This window comes from Dendrobates tinctorius, unplaced genomic scaffold (assembly GCF_039654945.1).
Source record: "Dendrobates tinctorius isolate UK_male_01 unplaced genomic scaffold, ASM3965494v1 ptg000226l, whole genome shotgun sequence".
NCBI classification, from domain to species: domain Eukaryota; kingdom Metazoa; phylum Chordata; class Amphibia; order Anura; family Dendrobatidae; genus Dendrobates; species Dendrobates tinctorius.
The window spans coordinates 4,006,328-4,022,651 of NW_027361893.1; the positions used below are offsets into that span (position 1 = coordinate 4,006,328).

Genomic DNA, 16,324 nt, shown 5'->3' on the forward strand with positions numbered 1-16,324 from the left:
GGGGATGACGAAAGCACTGCTGGAATGGATCCAAAGGAATTGCCAGAGCAAGGACCTAGTGCCGGTCTGGAATCAACCCAGTCACCTGCATCCCAAATCCAGGAGATGATGGCTGCATTGGGACCTGGAGTCTCAAGTGGGGAAAGCTTGTGCAATGGAATCACTTTTGGGAGTTCCAGTTTAACCACAGCCAGCACTAGACCCTATCCCCATGATAGTCCCCCTGCAAGGCATTTGGCTCTACTACAGAGACGTTCTAGTGTTTAATGAGTCAAACACTGAAGTTGATGAACATCTGCAAGATTTTGAGACTCTATTGCTGATGCATCAGGTGCCCACAGCTGATTGGGCTAAATACCTGTTGAGTAGTTTGACTGGTTGAGCACGGGATGCTGCCCGGTCACTTGGGCCTCAATACCGCCTGGTCTATGGAACTATTAAGGACACCCTGCTGTCACTTTTTACCATCACCCCCGAGAGATATTGCACCTCAGTTCCGGACATTGTCTCGCCAGAGGGTCCCCTTTGTCAGTCCACTCCAGCGCCACTGCAACCGCTGGCTTGACGTAAGGGCTGCCCACTCCGCTGCTGCCCTTCGGGATGTAATTGTGCTTGAGCAACTTTTGGAGAAAATGGCCCCAGAAATTCGAGAATAGGTAGCTGTCATGCCGGCTTCGGATTCTGTTCACACTGAGGAGTCTGATGTGTAGTCTTAGGGCCCCGTCACACATAGCGAAGCACCAGCAATCCCGACAACGATATGATCTTGTCAGGATCGCTGGTATGTTGCTACATGATCGCTGGTGAGCTGCCAAACAGGCAGCTTCACTAGCGATCAGCACCAGCGACAATACGGGTAGCAAACAACGCACGTTGCTTAGTTACCCACTGTGTACCTTAGTTACCAGCGCGCTGGTGCAGGGAGCTGGTAACCAAGGTACACATCATAGTTTTGAACATCGGGTTTCTAAGCGGCACGTGGCACTTAGAAACCCGATATTAACCTTGGTTACCAGCTCCCTGCACCAGCTCACTGATCGCTGGTCTCCCGCCTGCCACACGCAGAGGTTCATCCTTACTGTAGTTGACTTTGCTACCCGCTATCTGGAAGCCGTTGCCCTGTCATCCATAGATGTGGAGCACGTGGCTCAAGCTCTACTGTAAATTTTTATTCTAGTAGGGTTTCCACAGAAGATATTGACTGACCAGGCGACCCAGTTCCAAAGCGAGCTGATTCAGACCCTCTGGGAGAAACCTGATGTCTTCCCCATGCGTACCACCCCAAAACTAAAGAGCAGCTTCATTAGTCGGTATGTGGAGTATGAGGGGGGACTGGGAGAAAAACCTACAGCAGCTCATGTTAGCCTACCGGGAGGTTCCGAAGGATTCTACCGGGTTCTCTCCTTTTGAATTGCTGTACGGCAAAAAAGTATGAGGGTCATTGGAGCTTGTAAGAGCGAGTTGGGAGGGCACTTTTCCCACAGAAGAGGTTCCCATTCTAGAGTATGTCCAAAAGTTTAGGGAGAAGATGAGGTACCTCACGACCTTAGCCCTTGTGAATTTAGAAGTAGCACAGTGAAGTCAACAATGGTGTTACAATTATGCTTCCAGATTCCAAGAATTTCCTGTGGATAATAGTTTCTAGTACTAGTACCAGTATGCAAAAACAAGCTGCAAGCCATATGGACAGGTCTGTTTACCATCACTAGAAAATGCGGGGAGACTGATTACACCGTGGCCTTGGATTAAGCAGGTTTGCATGAATGGACCTATCATGTTAACAGGCTAAAAGCTTATGATGAAAGGGAAGTTACCAACCTAGCAGTTTGTTGTCCCCCTTTAGATGACCTAGATCTGGACCAGATCCCGGACTTATTGGTGGAATCCAAAAGAAGAATGGGGATAACGGAGATCCCATTGGGGGAGCGGCTTGGTCCATCACAGAAGCAGCAATAAACAAAACTGCTTGGAACATATGACTTCCTGTTCACGAGTCGGCCTGGTCGAACTCCCTTGCTCCAGCATCATATTAACACAGAGGTAGCTACTTCACTCAGACAACCTGCCTACCAGGTGACACCTCCAGTGTTGGAAATGAAGGCTGAAGTGGTTGACATGTTGAATATGGGGGTCATAGTTCCTTCCCAAAGCCCATGGGCAGCCAGTGAGGTGTTGGTACCCAAGAAAGACGAGTACTCACTTCTGTGTGATCTATAGGTGACTTAATGAGGTCATCGTTACAGACGTGTACCCCATGCCTCGGGTGGATGAACTAATAGATTAGGCAGATCTCGGTTCATATCTACCATCGATTTGAGCAAGAGATACTAGTTCAAGAGAAGTCTGCATTAATCACCCCCTTTGGCCTGTATGACTTTACCAGCCTACCATTTGGGATGAAAAATGCCCTGACTACCTTCCAAAGGATGATGGACCAGTTATTAGGATGTCAAGAGTATGCCCTGGCCTACCTCGGTGACATCGCTATCTTCAGCGATACCTGGGAAGAGCAGCTTTAACATGTGTCCCAGGTGCTGCAGAGGATAGCAAAAGCCTAGCTTACCATCAGATCTGACAAGTGCCAGATGGGGATGGCCAAGGTACTATACCTTGGATATCGGGTGGGAAGTGGGTGTATTCGTCCCGAACCTGCAAAAGTAGAAGCCATTAACCAGTGGCCTCGCCCAGCCAACCAAAAACAGGTACGTGCCTTCCTAGGGACCGCAAACTATTATCGAAACTTTAGCCCCAATTACAGTACAGTAGCAAAGCCCCTCACCGACCTTACCACCAAACGATATGCCCGCAATCTCATCTGGACCCAAGAGTGCAAGTCTACATTCCTCCAATTGAAAACCCAGCTAGCCCAAAGCCCAGTCCTGACTGCTTCTGATTTCCACCGTCGGTTCATTGTCTAAATAGTTTCATCGGTTCATTGTCTAAATAGTTACATCGGATTGGGAGCTGTACTCAGTCAAGGGGGGACGATGCGATTGTCAGGAACACCCAGAAGCTGTTGGACCGAGAGAGGGCATACGCCACAATAGAAAAAGAATGCTTGGCCATAGTCTGGGCCCTAAAGAAATTGCAGCCGTACCTTTACGGCAAGGAGTTCAGTGTCCTAACCGACTATAATCCTTTAAGTTGGCTAAATCGGACTCCTTGGGACAAGAGAGGTTTACTTAGATGGAGTCTGGCCATACAGTCCAATAATTTTTCTGTCTCCCATAAAAAGGGAAAAGATCATGGAAATTCCGATGGACTGTCCCAACAAGTAAAGAAGGATGACTGGAAGCCTATCACGTCTGGAAGCCCCTTCAACAGCGACCCATTACAGGATCCAGCAGTCTTCAAAGCTAATTAAGAAGGGGAAGGAATGTGAGGACACAACATTTCTTCCTAAGTATGCCAGATGTAAATTGTGTAGACCCAGAATCATAAACTGTTGTCTGAAGTATTGACTCTTCTTGTGGGATGAATATTTACTTCTAATATCTCCTACAGTTTATTTTCTGTTATCTTCGCAAAAAAGTAATGCATGGTTACTGAACAATGTTTGCTGATATGTTGATTACATACATTGTCCATGCTAGACATTTTGTTGGCATTCCCAAACAGAGGAAAAACTATGCAAATAGATTACACAAACAATGCCCGTTGGCCTCATTCACATCTTTCTCTGATCTCTGGATGCTGGTGGAAGGCAAGTTGTGAACTATGTAAACAGACTTTTTTTCTTCTGGTCCATGTCACCCTACAGGAGATTAGGTTAGGGGACTACGGCCCTGGCTGGAAAACCACAGGACTGCCTCACTGACCATTACTGAAACCCCAGAGATGTCTTAAAGAATCCAGGTTGGGACAATCGGGTCACCTGGCCACATACCTCACTGCTTTCGTTTAGCTTCCTAAACTAGTCGTTACCGCCTCTTTGTGGGGGCCTGCCAAAGGCTTGGAGCCTCTGGTGGGGGTATTTGGCACTGGAAGCAGCTCTAATCCCAGCTAGTCAGCAGAAGGGTGAGCCTCTGTAATTTGTACCATGTTGTCTATTTGCTGGGACTGTTCTGTAAGCTATTGTGTGTTGGTTCAATAAATTGCCATACTTTTTTCCCATACCCTGTGTTGCCTGAGTAGTGTTCTGCCCACTGGGAGAGAGCGTGGGTGTTCAGTGGTATGAGCCCTGGTCCATGCAGTCTTTTTAAAGACAGCCGGGCCAGCGGACGAGTGCACCCATTGACCACCATGTCTCCACAGGGTTCATCTAGGAAGAGAGGTGGTTCAGGGAGTATGGACCAGGAGTGAGAAAACGCTCGTCAAATGCAAAGGAATTGCTGGCAGTAGAGAAGGCTGTAAATAAATGTCTTGTATCCCTACAGAGCCTGCATGTCATGTCAATCCTCTTGGACAATCAATTATCAGTGGCTTATATAAATCAAAGGAAGTGGGAGCTGAGTCATGAAATCTTCAATCATACAGAATACACTACACACAGTTTTAAAATCTTTATTACACTCCAAATTCCATAGCGACACCATCGTTCTCCTGTAAAAAAAAGTTTACAAAAATAATAAACCAAAATTATACATTACCTGTCTGGCGCTCAGTCACGTCCCACGGCGTAAATCCATCTCAGGCGTTAATCAGTTTGCAGGCGGAGTGCTGCTAACACAGCCGCTCTGACTGTAAACTACTGTAGAATGAATGGAAGCAGAGCGCAGACTCAGTGTTGAGCGGTGACATCACCGCTAGTTACTGAGCATGCGCCGGCTGCTTCCATTTCTTCTACAGTAGTTTACAGTGGGAGGGGCTGCGTTAGCAGCGCTCCACCTGTAAACTGATTAACCCCCCGAGATGGATTATGCCGTGGGACGTGACTGAGCGCGCCGGACAGCTAATGTATAATTTTGGTTTATTTTTTAAAAATTTTTACAGGAGAACGATGGCATCGCTATGAAATTAGGAGTGTAATAAAGATTTTAAAACTGTGTAGTGTATCCTTTCATTAAAATTCTTTGTTCTTATTGTGTGTGTGTGTGTTTATTTAACTTTTTAATTACCTTAGGATTAGTAATGGATAGGTGTCTTATTGACACCTCTCCATTACTAACCCGGGCTTAATGCCACCTTACAATAGAAAGCATTAACCCCTTATTACCCCACTTGCCACCGCTACAGGGCAAGTGGAAAGAACCCGACAAAGCTACAGAATAGGCGCATCTAATAGACAGTGTATAGACAGTGGTGACAGAATGGATTCTGTCGACGCCACTATGGGTCGGCCCGATGGACACTCCAATCTCTTATGTACCTTTGGAAGAATGTAAAACACTGGAGTAATGGGATCCGTTTTTGTCAGGAAGTCACGTGTTTTTGTGTCAATCACCCCGCTGAGGGTATAATCAGTAATAATAGTGTTAATAGAATGTCTAACACTTTTTATGGGATCATGTGGTAAAATTGTATAGACTGAACTGTCACTGAGTTGGCGCATCACCTCTTTCAAGTAGTCCTGTCTGTCCATTACAACAATTGCCCCGCCTTTATCGGCGGGTTTAATAATGATGTTGGGGTCTCTCCGAAGGGCTTCTAATGCTTGAAAATCTACTACATCGAGGTTAGGGGAAACATGTAGTCTCCCATTCTCGATGTCCTGACGTAGTTTGAAGAATGCTTTATCGATAAAGGATTCCATCGCATGTGAGCCAAGTGGAGGTCGGTATGTGCTCCTAATGCGGAGCCCCAGACGGTCGATAGAGATAGGACAAGGAGTAATAGATAGAGGAGGAAATACCTCTTTGTCCTTTTTGGCAAAATATACTAAGAGTCTTATACGGCGATAAAACCGTTGTAGGTCCATGTCCATTTGAAAAGTACTCATTATGAATGAAGGGCAATAAGATAAACCCTTTTGCAGAAGATTATTTTCTGCAATACTGAGAGACCTAGAAGAGATATTAATTACTAGGGAATCTGTACCTGGGATCTCGTTATCCTGTCGGAATCTGAGCCTCTTCCGCCGTTGGCTCCGGCGGACCCTCTTCTGCGTGGGCGTCTTCTGCGTTGATCTAAAAAATGTGATGATCCTGAACGAAAATCTCTTCTTTCTGTCTCCGAGCCTGACGTTGAAGGATCGTTAGAGGATTGATGATCAAACCTGGAGGAGTTAGATCGAGAGGTGATATTATAACGCCAATGGTACACCCTATTATTATTATAATCTTCTGTGTCTCTCTGGAATTTAATCCTCTTCCTCTGCTCTGTGTCCCGTTTATGTTGATCTATAAGTTTATCTTTTACAGTGGCTCCCTATCTTAGTGAGTATATGTTGGTTTACTTCTGTATGAGCCTCATCCATAATCTCAGATATGATGACATAAATATTTGATACATTTGTGCTGACTTTTATTTTCAGACGTTCAGCAGTTTAGTGAACAAGAGCAGTCTTGGTAGGTCCGCTTTGTTCTTTCTCTTCCTTTGTCCAAACCTCACCTTTTATGGTTTAACCCATCCTCCCAAGCACTAATGCACTGTGCACTGATTAAAGTTTTTTCTTTTGTTTTGTTTTTCATTTGGTTACTGATCCTATTTGTAGCATCTGATTTGTCTGTATATATTTTTATTGACCTTGCAGTGTACTGATGAAGGCTTACTGTTACAGCCGAAACGTTTATGTGACTGCAAATAAAACTCTTCACTTATGACAAAAAGTTGAGTGCCAAAATTTTTTATCTGGTATCTATTCTGGTGTGGGAACCTTCTTTTGTGCACCAACACAGTTGTGCCACGATATACTTGTAACATGTGTCTGTGAAAACATGCTGACATGTGCAGAGAAACATTCATTTTAATGTGTCTACGTGTGTCAGTGTCTCCGGTACGTGAGGAAACTGTCACTATACGTACCAGAGCCACTGACGTGTGAAACCGGCCTTAACGGATGATCCTTTTGAACCCATGGAATCGGCATCCTTGAAGGTTCTTTTGCTCAAAACAGGTCTGCTGGTAGCATTGACATCAGCCAGAATAGTCAGTGATATTCAGGCTCTTTCTATAGCCCCACCATTCACCCAAATCCTAGACGATAGGGTAATCTTTAAGCCCAATCCAGCCTAAATTTACAAAGTAGCGTCGCGATTCCAGGCTGCAAGAATTCGACCTCCCTCCTTTTGTTCCAATCGAAAGAACCAGAAGGAGGAAAAACAGCATATTTTGTAAGTTGTATGATAGGAGATGTGTAATTGGATACCTGTCCACTTTGATGAAACACTGGAAAAAGGATAGGTCTTGGTTCATATCCCTCCAGAGTTTTAGGAAAGGGTTTAGAGCCTCAAAACCCACAATTGTTAGGTGGATTACAGAGGCCATTTCTCTAGCCTACTTAGCAAGTGGCAAGATGGCCCCGTAACGTCTCAAAGCTCATTCTACTCGAGCTGTAGCATCCTCCTGGGCAGAGAGGTCATATGACTCATTAGAAGACATCTGTAAGGCAGCAACCTGTTCCTCTCCTTCTACCTTCTATATGCACTATAGATTGTATATGTGTCCTCCAACCTCACCTTCGGGCAGGGGTGCTCCAGGTGGTAGTCCCACCTTAGATTATATTTCTCTGTGAATCTCTCATTGTGCTGTCATAGGTGATTGATAAAGTCTTAGTTACTTACTGGTAATGTGATTTTTCAGAACCCATGACAGCACCCTTATATTCCCTCCCTTTACGTGAGCGTGAGCACTACTTTCGCTAGTGTTGTGTTTCCACACCTTTAGTTTATTAGGTGGTAACATAGTAACATAGTTATTAAGGTTGAAGGAAGACTTTAAGTCCATTTAGTTCAACCCATATCATAACCTAATATGTCTTAACATGTTGATCCAGAGGAAGGCAAAAAAAAACCCATGTGGCAAAATTCCTTCCCGACTCCACATACGGCAATCAGACTAGTTCCCTGGATCAACACAATATCAAGGAAACTAGTGTATATACCCTGTAATATTATACTTTTCAAGAAAGGCATCCAGTCCCCTCTTAAATTTTAGTAGGGAATCACTCATTACAACATCATATGGCAGAGAGTTCCATAGTCTCACTGCTCTTACAGTAAAGAATCCACGTCTGTGATTATGCTTAAACCTTCTTTCCTCCAGACGTAGAGGATGCCCCCTTGTCCCTCTCTCAGGTCTATGAGTAAAAAGATCATTAGAAAGGTCTTTGTACTGTCCCCTCATATATTTATACATTAAAATAAGATCACCCCTTCGCCTTCGTTTTTCCAAAGTAAATAACCCCAAGTGTAATAACTAGTGATCGGCGAGTAGCATTCTTGCTCGGGCCCCCCTGAGCATGCTCCGAGTATTTTGGCGTGCTCAGAGATTTATTTTTCATCTCAGCTGCATGATTTGTGACTTGTAGACAGACTGAATACATGTGGGAATTCCCTAACAAGCAGGCATTCCAAGCATGTATTCAAGCTGTCTAGCAGTCGCCAAACATGTAGCTAAGGCGATGAAAACTAAATCTCTGAGCACCCCAAAATACTCGGAGACCACCTGAGCATGCTCGGGGAGACACGAGCAACAAGTATACTCGCTCATCACTAGTAATAACCTGTCTTGGTATTGTAGACCCCCCAGTTCTCTAATAACCTTGGTCGCTCTTCTCTGCACCCACTCCGGTTCAGCTATGTCTTATACACTGGAGACAAGAACTATACACAGTATTCTAAGTGTGTTCGCACTACTGACTTGTATAGAGTTAAAATTATGCCTCTTTTAATGCATCCCTTGGTGTTAGTTGTTTTATGATGTTTTTATTAATAAACCATTGCAGTCCCCTCACGCTGTGTAATCCAACTTATGCGAGGGAGAGGTGCCGCCTCTTTAGCCTGTAGGTTTCCTGTGCTTGGTGGGCAGATCCCCTCTCTCGTGGTGCTGTCATGGGTTTAGAAAAATCCTGTTACCGGTAAGTAACTAAGACTTTTGAGTCCCCACTCAAGGACCTGAGTGGGGTCTTTTTTCTTTTCTTTTTTTTTTTGCGAGATGAGTACAAGATTTTATTGGTGTTATTTTCACCTACATAAAATTGTTTGGTGGCTGTTTATTCCAATATTTGGGAGGCAGAATTAACAAACATTTGAACACCAGGCTCCACTGGTTCATCCTATGAGGTTTTCTATTAGACTGTGAGCTGTCATTGTCCTGGTGAATAATTGAATCATTTTACATAGCTTGCCATTTTTACTGACAGTTTAAGTAGAAATGTTAGGAAAATGTGAAATTCAAGAATTTTTTATTCTAAAATAATAATTGGTTTTATTCTTGGCAGATGACTGTACCAGGAGATCAGAGGGACAGCTGACATCTTCAATTTTAAAATTAGATTATCTTGAGATCCCACAGGATACAATTGAAATGAATGCCATTACTCCAGATATACCGTCATCTCTTCACAGCAACGATCTGTCATCTGATCCTTTGAAACACGTCCTGTCTTCTGCTTCTTTACTGATTACTAAGGAAAATCAATGTCACAAACTTAGCACTAAAAAACGAATTGCTCCAAAAGCAAAGAAGCCATTTTCACTTTCAAAATATGGAAATAGTTTTCCCCTCAAAAAGTCTTCTCTTAAACATCACACAGAGGAGAATAGATTTTCTTGTTCCAAGTGTGGGAAATGTTTTCATCAGAAAGCGCATCTTGATAACCACCAGAGAACTCATACAGGGGAGAAGCCTTTTTCTTGTTCAGAATGTGGGAAATGTTTTAATCAGAAAGCGCATCTTGATAGACACCAGAGAACTCACACGGGGGAGAAGCCTTTTTCATGTTCAGAATGTGGGAAATGTTTTATCCGTAAAACGCAACTTGTTAGCCACCAGAGAACCCACACCGGGGAGAAGCCTTTTTCATGTTCAGAATGTGGAAAATGTTTTGGCTGGAAATTTCTTCTTAATAGACACCAGAGTACTCATACAGGGGAAAAGCCTTTTTCATGTTCAGAATGTGGGAAATGTTTTAATCAGAAAGTGCTTCTTGATAACCACCAGAGAACTCACACAGGGGAGAAGCCTTTTTCATGTTCAGAATGTGGTAAATGTTTTAATCAGAAAGCGCTTCTTAATAGACACCAGAGAACTCACACAGGGGAGAAGTCTTTTTCGTGTTCAGAATGTGGGAAATGTTTTAACCGGAAAATGCAACTTGTTAGCCACCAGAGAACCCACACAGGGGAGAAGCCTTATTCATGTTCAGAATGTGGAAAACGTTTTGGCTGGAAATTGATTCTTAATAGACACCAGAGTACTCATACAGGGGAGAAGCCTTTTTCATGTTCAGAATGTGGGAAATGTTTTAATCAGAAAGCACATCTTGATAGCCACCAGAAAATTCACACGGGGGAGAAGCCATTTCTATGTTCAGAATGTGGGAAATGTTTTAACCGGAAAGCAGAACTTGTTAGGCACCAAAGAATTCACACAGGGGAGAAGCCTTTTTCGTGTTCAGAATGTGGGAAACTTTTTAACCAGAAATATGATGTTGTTGTACACCAGAGAACTCACACAGGGGAGAAGCCTTTTTCCTGTTCAGAATGTGGAAAATGTTTTGTGAAGAAATCCTTTCTTCTTAGTCACCAGAGCATTCACACAGGGTAGAAGCCTTTTTTATTGAATGGGTCATCTTCCCGCTCCAGAGCCATTACTGCCTCACCTCAGCGTAGAAAAAAAAGCAGTCTTATCCCTCATGATGCCTGACAGTTCAAGCCTGTAAGTCCTGCACCATCTTCTCCTCTCAATGTCAGCCTTAAAAGAAAAAAGCTCAACCAATCTCCCTGTACTCTCACCGAAAAACCATTAGGTCCCTCATTCACTATGGAAAAATACGTGCCAAATCTGGGAAATCTAATAGATCCTCGAACACTACCTCTCCACCAAAGATAACTGCCGATATGGAAAGGGAGGATACGTAATCTATTGCTCAGGCCATTACTGATATTCTAATGCCGAAAATAGACTCCAGGCTGGTGGCATTTGTCTACTCTGGATGCTATTGCCACTCAGGTTAACACACAAGGGGCACGCATAACAAACGCAATTGTTCAGACTGGCCTATCGCCTCAACGCATTAAACTAAATATCCCTATGTGGCTGATTTCAAAATTTTTTACCATAACCAGGTTCCTCACATCATGGTCTCACATTCTTTATGCATTTAATAGCCCTCTGTGTCTGTACTGTTACATATTTAGACTGTTAACTGGTTCATGCAGCAAAAGGAACACCCGATTCTTACACTATGGCTGGTCCACACAATAAAAGCAATTGTTACCACCCACCTTCCGTGTCTCCCTTTTTCCTCATAGACTGTAAGCTTGCGAGCAAGGCCCTCATTCCTCTTGGTATTTGTTATGATCTATGTGTTTATTGTTATGCTGTAATGTCTATTGTCTGTGAAGCCCCCTCTGAAATGTAAAGTGCTGCGGAATATGTTGGCGCTATCGAAATAAAATTATTATGTTATAACAGCTGCAGAACAAAGAGTGTCAGATCTGGAAGACATGGTTACAGAGCTCTCGGGAAGTTAGACCGGAGGGATAAAAATGTCACATTTCTTCTGGATAAAGTTGAGGATCTAGAGAACAGATCTCGTCTTAATAACTTGAAACTTGTCAGTCTCCCCGAATCGATCAAAATTTAATGATTTAATGGGAATAGCGTCGGAATGGCTCCCAAAAGCACTAAATTTACCTCTACATTCAGGTGTGCTAAAGAGTGAGAGGGTTCATCGCCTGGGTCCTCCTAGGAATGATACGGATTCCAGACCACATCCAGTAATTTTCAGAGTCCTAGATTTCCAAAGCAAAGTCAGCTACAGGAAGAAGCAACCATTATCCTATGATCACAGACTGTTTCTTTCCAGGATTACTTGGCTGAGTAAAACGTAAAGCATTTAATCCCGCATGTGCCATTTTGGCAGGGAAAAATATTCGCTTTGGGCTACAATTTCCTGCAATCCTACGCTTTTCTTTGAGTGGAAAAAATTGGATCTTCACAGAGCCAGAAAAGGCTTTGGAACATCTTCAAGCAGATATTCAAGCTGCAGTGCAGACCTCAGATGAGACCTGATGAATATAGATGACGTTCTTTATCACTTTGTCACCTAGCAGGGTGGCGTCGCTTCTGTCACTTTTGTCGCTGTTGTGTTTTATTTTGTTGAGATATTAATCTCTTTTTTCTCAAACAGGTTCACCCTTCTATTCGTAGCATGGTTCTTAGCAGGTTTAGATTGTTAAGGTTGGGGTGGGTGGGTTCCTGCGCGTGGTCATCTCACCTTTTTGTTAATGTGGACTCTACACCCACTCGCTGGGATGGGTGTGGGGTTTATATGCATCTGATATTATTCAGGAAGATTGCACCATGTTCCGGTATTGGTTAAATGATAGATAATGGTAGTACTTCTCTGTCCACAATGCATTCATTATATTGGTGCTCTTGGAATGTAAATGGGCTAAATATCCCAGTCAAGAGGAAATAGGTTATGCATTACTTACAACGTTCTAACTTTCATGTAATTTTTCTACAAGAAACTCATTGGGTAAGGGATAAACATCCATCTTTATTTAGTAAGAAATATTTGTGTGCTGAGGCATCATATTCCAAGAAACGGGGGGGGAGGTGGCGATACTTATCAATAAATGTCTTAATTACGATATCCTAGATACTTTGGAAGATCTAATGGGGAGAATTTTAATAGTTAACATAAATATAGGAGTTCGCTATAATTTGGTTAATATATATGCACCCAATGGTCCAGACTCAGTTAAGGGGGCTTTACACAGCGATATCGCTAGCAATATCGTTAAAGCGTCACCGATTTTGTGACGCAGCAGTGATATTGCTAGCGATATCGCTACATGTGATACTTACCTCCGACCGGCTCTCCTGCTGGTTATCGCTGATTGCGCGAGAACGTCCTGGTCCGTTTCTCTGCGGCGGCTTTCTGCTGGCGCCGGATGAGCGACGCGTGGACACGGGCGTAGGACGTCATCATCGCCGCGTCTGACAGGTAAGTAACGACCACTGCTGCATCGCTGGTGAGATCTGCCTGTTTGGCAGCTCGCTAGCGACCATTTAGCGATGCACCAGCAATCCTGACCGAGTTGTATCGTTGTCGGGATCGCTGGTGCATCGCTAAATGTAACGGGACCCTTACTCTCTAAGTTGGCAGGTTGGGACACAGCCAATTTGATAATTGTAGGGGACTTTAATGAGGCACATGATATATCTATGGATAGATCAGGTCCACACAACCATGAAGATACAATACATGAAGGTCTCATTCAGAAACTGATGGATTATTTGGGGCTGACGGATATATGGAGGTGGCAGCATCCCACTGATAAGGACTTTTCACACTATTCTCATGTCCATACTCAGGACAAATTGGCCAACAAATTTTGGGGTCCAATTTTTCCGGTTACCCTTGGGAAAATAAAAAATTGGGGGCAAAAATATCATTTTTGTGGATAAAAATGATTTTTTTATTTTTATGGCTCTACGTTCTAAACATCTGTGAAGCACTTGGGGGTTCAAAGTGCTCACCACACATCTAGATAAGTTCCTTGGGGGGTCTAGTTTCGAAAATGGGGTCACTTGTGGGGGGTTTCCACAGTTTAGGCACATCAGGGGCTCTCCAAAGGCAACATGACACCCGCAGACCATTCCATCAAAGTCTGTATTCCAAAACGTCACTACTTCCCTTCCGAGCCCCGACGTGTGCCCATGCAGTAGTTTTCTCCCACATATGGGGTATCAGCGTATTCAGGACAAATTGGACAACAACTTTTGGGGTCCAATTTCTCCTGTTACCCTTGGGAAAATAAAAAATTGGGGACTAAATATGTTTGTGGAAAAAATATGAGTTTTTTATTTTCACGCCCTGGCGTTATAACCTGTGAAGCACTTGGGGGTTCAAAGTGCTCACCACACATCTAGATAAGCTCCTTGGGGGGGGTCTAGTTTCCAAAATGGGGTCATTTGTGGGGGGTTTCCACTGTTTTGGCACATCAGGGGCTTTCAATATATTCAAGCTATGATCCAACTAGGGTATCAAACAATAAATCATATGTAATCCCTAAAAATTCACTTTATTAAGTTAAAACAATTGTTCACACCAAAGTGCATACACAAAAATAAAAACAAACGTGTTCCAGTATTTCCCCATAAAATGGGGATAACTAGAAGTCCCTCTTATGTCCACTATACTTTTACCTTCCTGGCTGCGGAGGTTGGCACCCTAGGGGGGAACATTGTGGCGCCCCCGCTCCATGATGGCTATCCCTGGGAGTCCTGTAACACCCTACAGCAACTAGGGGAACCCTTCTGCCTGATATGCTGAAGGAACCCCTACAGATAAACAAAGATCAATCCTACAACTATAAGAGGACCCTAAACCCCAATGTAAAAAATGATAGAACACATAGGCAATCGGTGACAAATATATTTCTCTTCCACAGTAGTTAATATAACAAATATGTCGAGTAAAAACTCCTTTAGTAGCAAAATTTAACTTGGAAGTGGTTTCTGAGCATGCAGTATATATATCGAAAATGCCTTGCAACCACTGTGTGCTGCTATTAGAATAAAAGACTTTTGGCAATGATACCATATGTCAAACTTCACTCTAAGTTAAACAGATATTAATCAGATAACAAAATTCCAATCCATATCAGGATATTAAAATCCTGAATATCTCTATACCACTAGTTTAACCTATAAACTGCGTAGTATATGCCAGATAACTTCAAGAGTTCAATTCTTTGCAGAGACCATATATACACGCCTCAAAAGAAAACTGCTTGTTATAGCCATATAGATATTGATACTCATCTTATGCTGTTGCCACCTGCCATAAGTAACATTGCGCCTCAATGGGCTTTCCAAACGCGACATGGCGTCCGATCTCAATTCCAGCCAAAAAAAGTCAATGGCACTGTTTCTCTTCTGAGCTCTGCCATGCGCCCAAATAGTGGTTTACCCCACATATGGGGTATCAGCGTACTCAGGACAAATTGCACAAAAGCTTTTGGAGTCCTGTTACCCTTGGGAAAATAAAAATTGGGGGTGGAAAGATAATTTTTGTGGAAAAAATGATTTTTTAATTGTACGGCTGTACGTTATAAACTTCTGTGAAGCCCTTGGGGGTTCAAAGTTCTCACCACATATCTAGATAAGTTCCTTGGGGAGTCTAGTTTCCAAAATGGGGTCACTTGTGGGGGGTTTCCACTGTTTAGGTACATCAGGGGCTCTCCAAACGTAACATGGCATCCGATCTGAATTCCAGACAATTTTGCATTGAAAAAGTTAAACGGCGCTCCTTCCATTCTGAGCTCTGCCATGTGCCGAAACAGTGGTTCCCCCCCCCACATATCAGGTATCAGCGTACTCAGGACAAATTGCACAATAACTTTTGCAGTCCAATTTCTGCTGTTACCCTTGGTAAAATAAAAAAAATTGAAATTGAAGTATTTTTTGTGAAAAAAAGTTAAATGTTCAATTTTTTTTTAAACAATCAAAAAATTCCTGTGAAGCACCTGAAGGGTTAATAAACTTCTTGAATGTGGTTTTGAGCACCTTGAGGGGTGCAGTTTTTAGAATGATGTCACTTTTGGGTATTTTCTATCATATAGACCCCTCAAAGTAACTTCAAATGTGATGTGGTCCCTAAAAATAAAATGGTGTTGTAAAAATGAGAAATCGCTTGTCACTTTTAACCCTTATAACTTCCTAACAAAAAAAAAATTTTGTTCCCAAATTGTGCTGATGTAAAGTAAACATGTGGGAAATGTTACTTATTAAGTTTTTTGTGTGCCAGATCTCTGTGATTTAAGGGCATAATAATTCAAAGTTTGAAAATTGCAAAATTTTCCAAATTTTCGCCAAAAATCCATTTTTTGGGAACAAACGCAAGATATATGAATTACATTTTATCACTAACATGAAGTACAATATGTCATGAGAAAACAATGTCAGAATCACCGGGATCCATGGAAGCGTTCCAGAGTTATAGCCTCATAAAGGGACAGTGGTCAGAATTGTAAAAATTGGCCCGGTCATTAACATGCAAACCACCCTTGGGGGTAAAGGGGTTAAAGAATCTCTTCAAATGATGACATTCGCAGGAAAGGGAGGGGAGGGAAAAGGAAAAAGGTTGGATTATGGTTCAATGTTATGAACATACTGTAACTGTTTGTACCTGTCTCCCTAGTTGCTAAAATTTAACAAAAACAGATTAAAGAAAATGCGGACTGATTTGTCCAACATGTTCATACAC

General features: G+C 42.9%; 1 protein-coding gene across 4 annotated transcripts in view; it reads left to right on the top strand.

The window, feature by feature from the left end:
- LOC141059251 (uncharacterized) overlaps window positions 1-11,327 on the top strand; it is a 53,527-nt gene extending 42,200 nt beyond the window's left edge. For all 4 annotated transcript variants that reach the window (XM_073555562.1, XM_073555559.1, XM_073555560.1 and 1 more), the window contains exon 7: window positions 9,320-11,327. In XM_073555562.1, coding sequence (XP_073411663.1) covers window positions 9,320-10,647 — 1,328 coding nt within the window. In that variant the 3' untranslated portion in view covers window positions 10,648-11,327. The remainder of the gene's footprint in view (window positions 1-9,319) is intronic.
- Window positions 11,328-16,324: the final 4,997 nt, after the last annotated feature.